Source organism: Ranitomeya imitator, chromosome 1 (assembly GCF_032444005.1).
Source record: "Ranitomeya imitator isolate aRanImi1 chromosome 1, aRanImi1.pri, whole genome shotgun sequence".
NCBI classification, from domain to species: domain Eukaryota; kingdom Metazoa; phylum Chordata; class Amphibia; order Anura; family Dendrobatidae; genus Ranitomeya; species Ranitomeya imitator.
The window spans coordinates 106,687,097-106,699,694 of NC_091282.1; the positions used below are offsets into that span (position 1 = coordinate 106,687,097).

The 12,598-nt window shown below is 43.3% G+C and overlaps 1 protein-coding gene across 4 annotated transcripts in view; it reads left to right on the top strand.

Moving 5' to 3' along the window:
- The window catches only part of ERBIN (erbb2 interacting protein), a 224,618-nt gene that overhangs the window by 181,898 nt on the left and 30,122 nt on the right, over positions 1-12,598 (top strand). For all 4 annotated transcript variants that reach the window (XM_069749531.1, XM_069749537.1, XM_069749549.1 and 1 more), the window contains exons 16-18: positions 139-238; positions 10,074-10,195; positions 11,178-11,351. In XM_069749531.1, coding sequence (XP_069605632.1) covers positions 139-238; positions 10,074-10,195; positions 11,178-11,351 — 396 coding nt within the window. The remainder of the gene's footprint in view (positions 1-138; positions 239-10,073; positions 10,196-11,177; positions 11,352-12,598) is intronic.

The window sequence follows — 12,598 nt, forward strand, 5'->3', positions numbered from 1 at the left end:
CTGAATATTCTAAAGTCAGATGTGGGTGATTTTTACATTCATGATTTAATTAATAAATCGATGGCTGCCACAGTTACTACTGTAGTGATTGCACATTATTATGAGGGAAAGTATTGACAAAGGTTGGTTGTTTTTCAGTCCAAGCCCCTCATCCCACTTCAGAAAGAGACGGACCCGGACACCCAGAAAACGGTCTTAACTAACTATATGTTCCCGCAACAACCAAGGACTGATGACAGTAAGGACTATTTGGTTTCTGCTTCCATAATGTCGTGATCACAATTGCGCCATTTACGAATATGAACATTTTTAAATTCATTCCTTATGGTTTTTTGTTTGTTTTTTTTAATAATGTAAAAAACGTATATTTACAGAATTTATATAATTTTATGTCCATTTCAAAAAGTCTCTTTTATATTCATTTTTCTGATGGAGAACATATGAGAGTACCCAATGCAGAGACATTCCGCTCGCAGCTGGAATCAGAGGGGCCACCTAGTCCAAGTGTTTGGTTTTTCTACAGCGCCACCACAGGGTAAACTAGGCATTACACAGTAATCAATATATTGTCTATGTATCACACAGACATATTGGGTCCTTCTGAATGAGTGTAGCTCTTTATAGCTTTTCTCTGCCCAAAGTAATATATGAGGGACCTAAACCAGATCTCCGAGTCCCCCCAATGCTGTACTTATAAGTGGTCTTCACTCTACAGAAGTGACACTAGTGCACTGTTCCCAACAAGGGCGTTGGCAATACCAGATTGAAAATGTCTACTGAGGAATAAGTCACTTTCAGCATGACTTGGAAACCCCCTTTAAATCTCCAACACGTATGTATTTGGAAAAAGAACATAGGGACTTTATAAATATGGCATTTGGCCCAAACAAACTTAATTAAATCAGCTTGAAAGGGAACCTGTCATGTCCCAAAATGCTATTAACCTGCAGATATGGGGGTAATTTGCAATTTAATAGCGTTCAAGAGCCGTGCGGCCACCGCACTGAAAGCACAGCTGCCCGGAGGCAATGAACTCTATTGCTCTCGGTAGCCTATGGCTTTCAGTCAGAGACGTGGAGAGTGCAGCTTCAGTCACCGCTCACTAAAGAGCTTTAACCACGCCCCGGCCCTGACTGACAGCTGGCTCAGCACTGATGCCATGTAGAGCCGGTTATCAGTCATTGTCGGGGTGCGGTTACAGCTTCTGCTCACTATGTACTGACCAGTGACTGATGTCTCGCCTCTATGACTGAAAGCCGGAGAATGCCTGGAGGAATAGTTTGCTTCCTCCTAGTAGCCAGGCTTTTGGTGTGGCCGTTAATAGCATTTTTTGACATGACAGCTTCTTTTTTAATGTTTCTGTTGCTTAGAAGGGCATTCCTGTCTCTTACACCTATAGCATATCCACAGGACATCACAAATCTATAGTAGATGCCTGTTCCACCAATGGGACTTGAATCTATCTTGAAGCTGTGGCCGTTTCACTCTTCCGTCAGTGGTCAGAATCCCGACCTCCTCTCTAATACAGGCTATGCGCCATTCCATCAGTAGGATCTACGTCTAATAAACCTTTCGGCATATGCTGTTAATATGCCATAAATGTAATATATTGGAATACCCCTTTAATGTGCAGATTTAGTGCATGGTTTGTTATTTTGTGAATATTGCTCCATGGGCCGGTCTTGTTGTTCTCATAGGCAGCTGGATACCATTCACGCTCCAGCAGTCCTAGAATTGTGCTTCGTTCTGGATAATAATCTGCTGCATTTGATCTCTCTGCCACCACAGAAAGGAATGTTAGATGTTTACCTTGCAGATTAATCATTCTCTACCAGATGGACAAAAAACATCAGAGAGCAGTGCTCTCTTGTATAATCTGTATTTTGACTACTTCTCAGAACAGGTGCCCAGTTTCCACTGACAAACTACACTCTGGAATATACACTGCTCAAAAAATTAAAAGGAACACTAAAATACGGTATCCTAGATATCACTGAATGAAATATTCTGATTGCATTTCTTTATTCATTATATAGTGGAATGCGTTAAATCATAATAAAACATAAAAATGATCAATGGAAATCAAAATTAATATCCGATGGAGGTCTGGCTTTGGAATGATATTCAAAATCAAAGTAGAAAATCAAATTACAGGCTGATCCAACTTCAGTGGAAATGCCTCAAGACAAGGAAATGATAAGTAGGGTGTGTGGCCTCCACATGCCTGTATGACCTCCCTACAATGCCTGGGCATGCTCCTGATGAGGCAACAGATGTTGTCCTGAGGGATCTAGTCTCAGACCTGGATTAAAGCATCAGTCAACTCCTGGACAATATGTGGTGCAACGTGACATTGGTGGATGAAACGAGACATGATGTCCCAGATGTGCTCGACTGGATTCAGGTTTGGGAATGGGCAGGCCAGTCCATAGCATCAATGCCTTCATCATGCAGAAACTGCTGACACACTGCAGCCACATGAAGCCTCATTATCATGCACCAGAAGGAACCCAGGGCCCACTGCACCTGCATATGGTCTCACAATAGGTCTGAGGATCTCATCCCGGTACCTAATGGCAGTCAGGCTACCTCTGGCGAGCACATGGAGGGCTGTGCAGCCTTCCAAACAAATGTCTCCCCACACCTTTACTGAACCACTGCCAAACCAGTCATGCATCTCCAGACTCTTTTACATGTGCTCAATGTGAACCTGCTCTCATCTGTGAAGGCTAAAGGGTGCCACTGTTGAATCTGCCAATCTTGGGGTTCTCAGGCAAATGCCAATTGCCCTGCACAGTGTTGGGCTATAAGCGCAACACCCACTTGTGAACGTCTGGCCCTCATACCACCCTCATGGAGTCTGTGTCTGCCAGTTTGAGCAAACACATGGGTGTTAGTGGCCTGCTGAAGGTAATTTTGCATGGCTCTGGCACTGCTCCTACTGTTCTTCTTTGCACAAAGGAGGAGGTAGCGGTCCTGCTGCTGGGTTGTTGCCCTCCTACGGCCCCCTCCACATCTCCTGGTGTACTGGCCTGTCTCCAGTTTTCTGCTCCATGCTATGGACACTGTGCTGACAGACACAGCTACCCTTCTTGCCACAGCTCGGATTGATGTGGCATCCTGGATGAGCTGCACTACCTGAGCAACTTCTCTGGATTGTACTGTAGACACCGCCTCATGCTACTGCACAGTACCTCTAGGGATGAGAGCAATGACAAAATGGAAAAATGACCAAAACGGCCAAAAAGGATGAGAACTGAAATAATCTGTGGTTGCAACCTGCAGGTTGTCTTCCTAATTGCCTATCATTTCTACCTGTTGTCTGTTCCATTTGCACAAAAGCAGGAGAAATTAATTCACAACCGATGTTGCTTCATAACTGGACAGGCCGATTTCACAAAAGTGTGATTGACTTGGAGTTACATTGTATTGTTTAAGTGTTCCCATTTTTTTTATTTTTTTTTTAGAAGTGTATATATACAGCTCTGGCAAAAATTAAGAGACCACTGCAAAATGTTCAGTTTGTCTGATTTTTCTCTCTATAGGTATATTTTTGATTAAAATGTAAATTGTTCTTTCATTCTATAAACTTCTGACAACATGTCTCCGAATTTCCTAGCAATAAATTTTGTATTTTTTTTCTGACAAAGAAAAATGGTCAAAATGAAAAACAAAACAGTGCTTTCAGACCTCAAATAATGCAAAGAAAACAAGTTCATAATCATTTAGAAACAACAATACTAATGTTTTAACCCCTTAGCGACCGCCGATACGCCTTTTAACGGCGGCCGCTAAGGGTACTTAAACCACAGCGCCATTAATTAACGGCGCTGTGGAAAAAGTCCATAGCGCCCCCAGAGGCCGATTTTCTCCGGGGTCTCGGCTGCCGAGGGTAGCCGAGACCCCAGAGAACATGATTCGGGGGGGTTTTAACCCACCCCGCATTTGCGATCGCCGGTAATTAACCGTTTACCGGCGATCGCAAAAAAAAAAAAAAAAAAAAAGCGATCTCTTTTTAATTTCTCTGTCCTCCGATGTGATCGCACATCGGAGGACAGAGAAAAGGGGTCCCAGGTGGCCCCCCAATACTCACCTAGCTCCCCCGATGCTCCTCGTGTCTCCCGGTGGGCGCCGCCATCTTCAAAATGGCGGGCGCATGCGCAGTGCGCCCGCCGGCCGGCACCGGGATAATCTTTGGGGTCTCGGCTGCCGGGGGTAGCCGAGACCCCAAAGAGCATGATCGGGGTCGGTATTACCGACCCCTGTTTTGCGATCGCCGGTAATTAACTGTTTAACGGCGACCGCAAAAAAAAAAAAAAGTAAAGTGTAATTCTCTGTCCTCTGATGTGATCGCACATCAGAGGACAGAGAAATAGGGGGATTCGGGGACCCTAGCATACTCACCTAGGTCCCTGGATCCTCTTGCTGCTCCTCCTGGCCGCCGGCAGCAGAACATGGCGGACGCATGCCCAGTGCGCCCGCCATCTGTCTCCATCTGCCGGCCGGCAGGAGAACAGCAGTTGGGGCTAAAATTAGGGGTAGGGTTAGGGGTAGGGTTAGGGTTAGGGGTAGGGTTAGGGGTAGGGCTAGGGTTAGGGCTAGGGTTGGGGCTAAATTTAGGGTTAGGGTTGGGGCTAAACTTAGGGTTAGGCTTCTTTCACACTTACGTCGGTACGGGGTCGTCGCAATGCGTCGGCCCGACATACCGACGCACGTTGTGAAAATTGTGCACAACGTGGGCAGCAGCTGTAGTTTTTCAACACATCCGCTGCCCAATCTATGTCCTGGGGAGGAGGGGGCGGAGTTACGGCCACGCATGCGCGGTCAGAAATGGCGGATGCGACGTACAAAAAAACGTTTCATTGAACGTTTTTTTGTGCCGACGCTCCGCCAAAACACAACTGATCCAGTGCACGACGGACGCGACGTGTGGCCATCCGTCACGATCCGTCGGCAATACAAGTCTATGGGCAAAAAACGCATCCTGCGGGCACATTTGCAGGATCCGTTTCTTGTCCAAAACGACGGATTGCGACGGAATGCTAAACGACGCAAGTGTGAAAGTAGCCCTAGGGTTAGGGTTGGGGCTAAAGTTAGGGCTAGGGTTGGGGCTAAAGTTAGGGTTAGAGCTGGGATTAGGGTTAGGGTTTGGATTAGGGTTGGTATTAGGGTTAGGGTTGGCATTAGGGTTACGCTTGGGATTAGGGTTAGGTTTGGGATTAGGGTTAAGGTTAGGGTTGTGATTAGGGGTGTATTGGGATTAGGGTTAGGTTTGAGGTTAGGGTTGAGATTAGGATTAGGGGTGTGTTGGATTTAGGGTTTTGATTAGGGTTATGGTTAGGGTTGACATTAGGGTTGTTTTGGGGTAAGGGTTGTGATTATGGTTAGGGTTAGTGATTAGGATTATGGATCAGGTTGGGATTAGGGTTAGGGGGGTGTGTTGGGGTTAGGGTTGGAGCTAGAATTGGGGGATTTCCACTGTTTAGGTACATCAGAGGGTCTCCAAACACGACAGCCAATTTTGCGCTCAAAAAGTCAAATGGTGCTCCCTCCCTTCTGAGCTCTGCCGTGCGCCCAAACAGTGGGTTACCCCCACATATGGGGCATCAGCGTACTCGGGATAAATTGGACAACAACTTCTGGGGTCCAATTTCTCTTGTTACCCTTGTGAAAATAAAAACTTGGGGGCTACAAAATCTTTTTTGTGAAAAAAAAAATATTTTTTATTTTCACGACTCTGCATTCTAAACTTCTGTGAAGCACTTGGGCATTCAAAGTTCTCACCACACATCTAGATAAGTTCCTTGGGGGGTCTAGTTTCCAAAATGGGGTCACTTGTGGGGGGTTACTACAGTTTAGGTACATCAGGGGCTCTGCAATCGCAACATAATGCCCACAGACCATTCTGTCAAAGTCTGCATTCCAAAAAGGCGCTCCTTCCCTTCCGAGCTCTGCCGTGCGCCCAAACAGTGGTTTACCCCCACTTATGGCACATCAGCGTACTCGGGATAAATTGGACAACAACTATTCCAGTCCAATTTCTCCTGTTACCCTTGTGAAAATAAAAACTTGGGGGCTACAATATCTTTTTTGTGGGAAAAAAAAATATTTTTTATTTTCACGGCTCTGCATTATAAACTTTTGTGAAGCACTTGGGCATTCAAGGTTCTCACCACACATCTAGATAAGTTCCATGGGGGGTCTAGTTTCCAAAATGGGGTCACTTGTGGGGGATTTCTACTGTTTAGGCACATCAGGGGCTCTCCAAACGCGACATGGCGTCCGATCTCAATTCCAGCCAATTCTACATTGAAAAAGTAAAACGGCACTCTTTCTCTTCCAAGCTCTGCGGTGCGCCCAAACAGTGGTTTACCCCCACATATTGGGTATCGACGTACTCAGGAGAAATTGCACAACAACTTTAGTGGTCTAATTTCTCCTGTTACCCTTGTGAAAATAAAAATTTGTGGGCAAAAAGATCATTTTTGTAGAAAAAATGCAATTTTTTTTTTCACGGCTCTACGTTATAAACTTCTGTGAAGCACATGGGGGTTCAAAGTGCTCGCCACACATCTAGATAAGTTCCTTAAGGGGTCTAGTTTCCAAAATGGTGTCACTTGTGGGGAGTTTCCACTGTTTAGGCACATCAGGGGCTCTCTAAACGTGACATGGCGTCCGATCTCAATTCCAGCCAATTCTGCATTGAAAAAGTCAAACGGCGCTCCTTCACTTCTAAGTTCTGCGGTGCGCCCTAACAGTGGTTTACCCCCACATATGGGGTATTGGCGTATTCAGGAGAAATTGCATAACAAAATTTATGGTTACATTTCTGTTTTTACACTTGTGAAAATAAAAAAAATGGTTCTGAATTAAGATGTTTGCAAAAAAAAGTTAAATGTTCATTTTTTCCTTCCACATTGTTTCAGTTCCTGTGAAGCACGTAAAGGGTTAATAAACTTCTTGAATGTGGTTTTGAGAACCTTGAGGGGTGTAGTTTTTAGAATGGTGTCACACTTCATTATTTTCTATCATATAGACCCCTCAAAATGACTTCAAATGTGATGTGGTCCCTAAAAAAAAATGGTGTTGTAAAAATGAGAAATTGCTGGTCAACTTTTAACCCTTATAACTCCCTAACAAAAAAAAATTTTGTTTCCAAAATTGTGCTGATGTAAAGTAGACATGTGGGACATGTTATTTATTAACTATTTTTCATGACATATCTCTCTGATTTAAGGGCATAAAAATACAAAGTTTGAAAATTGCAAAATTTTAAAAATTTTCGCCATATTTCCGTTTTTTTCATAAATAATCGCAAGTAATATCGAAGAAATGTTACCACTAACATGAAGTACAATATGTCACGAAAAAACAATCTCAGAATCAGCGGGATCCGTTGAAGCGTTCCAGAGTTCTAACCTCATAAAGTGACAGTGGTCAGAATTGCAAGAATTGGCCTGGTCATTAAGTACCAAATTGGCTCTGTCACTAAGGGGTTAACTCAGGAAGAGTTCAGAAATCAATATTTTGTGAAATAACCATGATTTTTAATCACAGCTTTCATGCGTCTTGGCATGCTTTCCACCAGTCTTTCACACTGCTTCTGGCGCAAAAATGTAAGCCGTTCTTCTTTGTTTGATGTCTATCCATCATCCTCTTGATTACAATCCAGAGGTTTTCAATGGGGTTCAGGTCTGGAGATTGGGCTGCCCATGACAGGGTTTTGATGTGGTGGCCTCTTAATTTTTGCCAGAGCTGTATATTTATTTTATTTATTTTACTCACTTATATACGGCAATTGATTCCACAGCGCTTTACAGACATTATCACTGTCCCCATTGAGGCTCACTATCTACATTCCCTATCAGTATGTCTTTGGAGTGTGGGAGGAAACTGGAAAACCTGGAGGAAACCCACCCAAACACGGGGAGAACATACAAACTCCTTGCAGGTGTTGTCCTTGGTGGGATTTCGCCTCAGGAACCCAGTGCTGCAAAGCAACAGTGCTAACTATATATGCGAATTTATGGGATTTACTATTACCTTATTATAATACATCCTTTGTGTCTGTGGTTATGATTTGTACCTCAAGCTTCAAATGTCTATTTTCGGAGGGGTAAGGGTCTCCATCTATGCCATGCAAGTATGATAAATTACATCGAAATCTGCTTGTTTGGCTTTTTTTCCTTCTAAAGCACGGCCAAGGATGTCTTCTCCCCTTCTCCCCTATTCTTCTCCCTATTGAAATAAAAGTGCACCTAATCCAAGTATCATATTTATGGGGGATGTCACGTGGCACCAAAATTATAGTGGACTATAAAATAGAATATTGCTGATTTAATGAGAGCCTGTCAGTGCATTTTTACTTATGGAAGTATTGGTATGACTGTGTAGATGATTGTCCCCCAATAATAAGGAAACTTTTTATTTTTATTTTTGTGGAGCCCCAATGTGACAGTCATGAGAAATCTAGTTTTAGAAGTCATATGCTGATCAGTTCTCTTTAAAGGAAACTCATCAGTCAGTTCATGTTGTGCAAACACCGGTCAGCATGAATCGGAGCATGGTTGTGCAATTGCAGCCAGATATATTCTCTGAAAACCTAGATTAAAAATAAATTTGGCTGACTATTGGAAGAGATAAGACTAGTTCGGTACTGCCCCGGCTGGCTTCTTACCGCACTACTCTAGGTGAATGACAGGCCTGTGGGAGAGACCTATCAAGTCACCTGGAGCACAGCTGGGAGAAGCTGGCACGGGCCGGTGATGGACTAGTCTACTCTCACTATGATCCTCAGCTGGATCTTTAAACTTTTTTTTTCTGAAACCCCAGAGCTTTTCAGAGAACAATATATCTATCTGCAGTTGTGCAGGTGTAAGAGGAAGCAGTGATACCCCTGAAGAGCCCTTGCGGAATGTGCCTATAGTGAGGTAAGACTGCCCTCCCCTGGCCGGGCGCAATCAGGTGGAACCAATTTGTATCAGAAGATTTGCATGGGGAGCAGCGTCGCGTACTTGACCTGGTCAGGTGACAGAGTTCCGAGATATAAATGCCTTGCACACCAAACCGCGGGCAGTGTTGCCGAGAGAGGAGCAGATGCAGACCTGGGATGGTGCTGAGACCAGCATAACAGGCCTCAGGGGGGAACTTTGTGCCACCAGGGTGCTGGTCACCGCCTGACAAGGTTCAGACTGCGTCCATGAACTCCCAGAGTTCCAACTATGCTGGTAAAGACCAGGCCAGGCCAGCGTTGCCTGTCAAGAGCCGAGCCCCAGTCCTTTCTGTTCCAGAAATGTAAAATCTTGATGAATAAGATAAAAAGAGAAGAATAAAGATACTGGGTCTATGCGTTTCGAGGTCAAGGATTACAGCTGCTCGCTTGAAGCATTTAGACCCGGTGTCTTTTCTTTTTTTTTTTCTTATTCATCAGGATTTTAATTTTTCTCCTGGTTTTAATGTTCTAAATAAATGTGATGTTTTATTCACCCTAATTATTGAAGTTGCTGGATCCACATTATAATAATAATAATCTTTATTTTTATATAGCGCTAACAAATTCTGCAGCGCTTTACAGACGTTATCATCGCTGTCCCCAATGGGGCTCACAGTCTAAATTCCCTATCAGTGTGTCTTTGAAGTGTGGGAGGAAACCGGAGAACTCGGGAGGAAACACACGCAAACACGGGGAGAACATACAAACTCCTTGCGGATGTTGTCCTTGGTGGGACTTGAAACCAGGACTCCAGCGCTGCAAGGCTGCATTGCTAACCACTGAGCCTTCCGTCTTGTGATTCATGCCGTCTGTGGCTTGGGCAGGATAAATCGGCTGGCAGGTTCCTTTTATGCACTCAGAGAGAACCTTTAATAAAGTGCCACATTTAGTACAGGATCAAACTTTTAAGTAGTTTAGTTCCATTTTTAATTACTGTAGATAACTGTCATCGATGTTCTGCACATGCATCATTTCATGTATTTTCACTAATCACCACTACATAAGCATGTTGTTCTCATAAAGCCGGCGCCACTTTGTAATTTGAGCAATTTGTGTAATGGGGACTTGTGTTTTTTTGCAGTCATCTTCTCGTCAGACAATGAGAGCTTTAACCCATCTTTGTGGGAAGAGCAGAGGAAGCAGCGGGCACAGGTCGCCTTTGAGTGTGATGACGACAAGGATGAGCGCGACGTTCCAGCCCGGGTCAGTATTCAACATTAACTTGTAGAAACAGCCATTGTATGTCCGTATGGGTCCTGGTACCAGAGCCGTAGAGTTTAGGAATCCAAGGTCCCACGCTCTGACTGCTTCATTAATGGACAAGTAATTAGTCCATTTACTATGGTAACATCACTGTATCAGTGCTCATAGATATTCTTACCATTTTTAAACTTGTGTAAATTCTTATGAAAGTTGGTAGATCAATGAACCAATATTAATATTAAGTTCATGTGTATCAATAGACATATGTGTAATATTCTTTAAGGATGGAATCACTAGATCTTAGAACTTTTTCTTTCCCTCTTTGGGACCTGTCACTTGCTATAAATTTGACCTTTGTATTACTGTAAATGCAGCCGTTCTCCTGAATATTACATTGTTTTTCATTTATTCTTGTGTCTCTCCATTCTTGAGATTTGACCTCCTCCTTCCTATATATATAAGTCTAGACCTTTTAGCCAACTAAAGAAGAAGTGAAGGTATGAGGATGATGCCTAATTCGATAAAAAAAGACTATTTTTTTTTATACAGGGAAGAGAGGACCATATCTCAGCAGCAGGATCAAAGGGAAAACAGTAGTATTTACACTACGATTTATTCAGTAGACATAACATTGCGGGTAGAAAGGTCGAACTTGATGAACCTAGGTCTTTTATCAACATGAAGCGATATATGTAGCTATGTTAAGGTTTATTCCTTATGGACATTGCTGAGCTGTGGTGGCACAAGGAGTTCTCTGTAGATAGTAATGGAGCTCATCTAGGGGCCATACGTTGGAAATATTCTGCAATGCTTTTAGGGAAAAAAATATCTAAAATATGTGTGGTCCACCCCCCCCCCCAGAGGTCAGGAAGTTATCCCCTATTCCATGGCTATGGAATAATTTCCAAACTTGAGAATATCCCTTTAATATAAGATCAGACCTAACCAATTAATCAGATTTTGTTTTCTTTCCTCATTCCAGGAGGGAAATTTGAAAAGATATCCAACACCATACCCCGATGAGCTGAAGAACATGGTGAAAACCGTACAGACCATAGTGCACAGGTTAAAAGATGAAGAGAAAGCTGAGGAAGCCAATAAGGAAATGAAGCAAAATGAAGCCCAACAGCAGCACACGAAGGACACCGGCATAAAGGTGGAGTATATTTGGCTACCGTTCATAGGGATCGCCTTTATATAACAATCCATGTAGATATTTTCAGATGAAAATGGATTACAAAATGGTAACTTGTTCTTTGAAATCGTACTCTTCGCGCAGTAAAGGTGATTGTGGTGTGAGCAAAACCTAATTCTAGTGTTAAAGAACAGTGAATTAATGGTTTTATGTAATGAAAGTGAATGAGCTCATGATCTTCTCTCGGGCATGAGGTGGCCACCTGCGCCTTTGACTTCTCCTAAGGAACTTTTGGCTGTTTCTGCAACTTCCATAGAATTAGGAGTTAAAGAAGTTGTCCACCACTAGGACAACCCCTTCTTCATCAAAATGTTTGACCCCGTTAAAATTTAAAGCTTATTATATACTCCCATCCCGTGCTGGCGCCGTTCCTGCGATGCCGACAGTCGCTCTCCCCAGGGCTCTCGTGCACTGTTGTGACATGTGACACCACCAGCTGATTTTGGACTTCCTCTTCATGTTCTATTTGTTAGAAGGCGGGGATGGTGACACCAGCGCTGATTTGGGCGCTGGCGTCACCTGTCACAACCACTACACAAGAGGGAGAGCGACTGCCGACACTGCGGGAACGATGCCGGGAGGGGAGTATAGGCTTTGTTTTATCGGGGCTAAACATTTTGATCAAGACTGGTTGTCCAAGTAGTGGACCACTTGTTTAAATCAATTGTGACCACTTCTATAATATTTGATTGTGTATAAGGGAGTACTTGTCACTGAGAAGTGTTTTGTTATGGAGCCTCCAACAAGCCTAATCCAGCCACTAATTTAGTCCTTGAAGAGGACCTTTCACTTTCCTTAAATATGTAATTTTTAACCCTTGCTATAAATGCCGCTGTTGTCATGAGTCTAGCATTGTTTTTCTGTTGCTTCTGGGCCTTTCCATTCCTGAGACCTCCTCTTCCATGTATATGAATATGGACTTGTAAGCCAAATGGGCGTGGTCTGCCAGAGAACTCTAATAGAGAAGAATAGATGACCACACACATTTGGCTTAAATGTCTAGATTTACATTTGTGAGGGTCCTCAGGCACAGAGGAGCAAAAGAGAAACCGTGCCACATAAAGGAGAACACATCAGGTAATAAAAATGACATAAGGAAGAAGAAGGCAACATCTACACACGTTTTTTGTTTGTTTTTTTTTTACATTTTTGTAGCATTGATTTTCAATTAATTTAATAAATGACCATTTTTTCTGGAATTTTTGGAT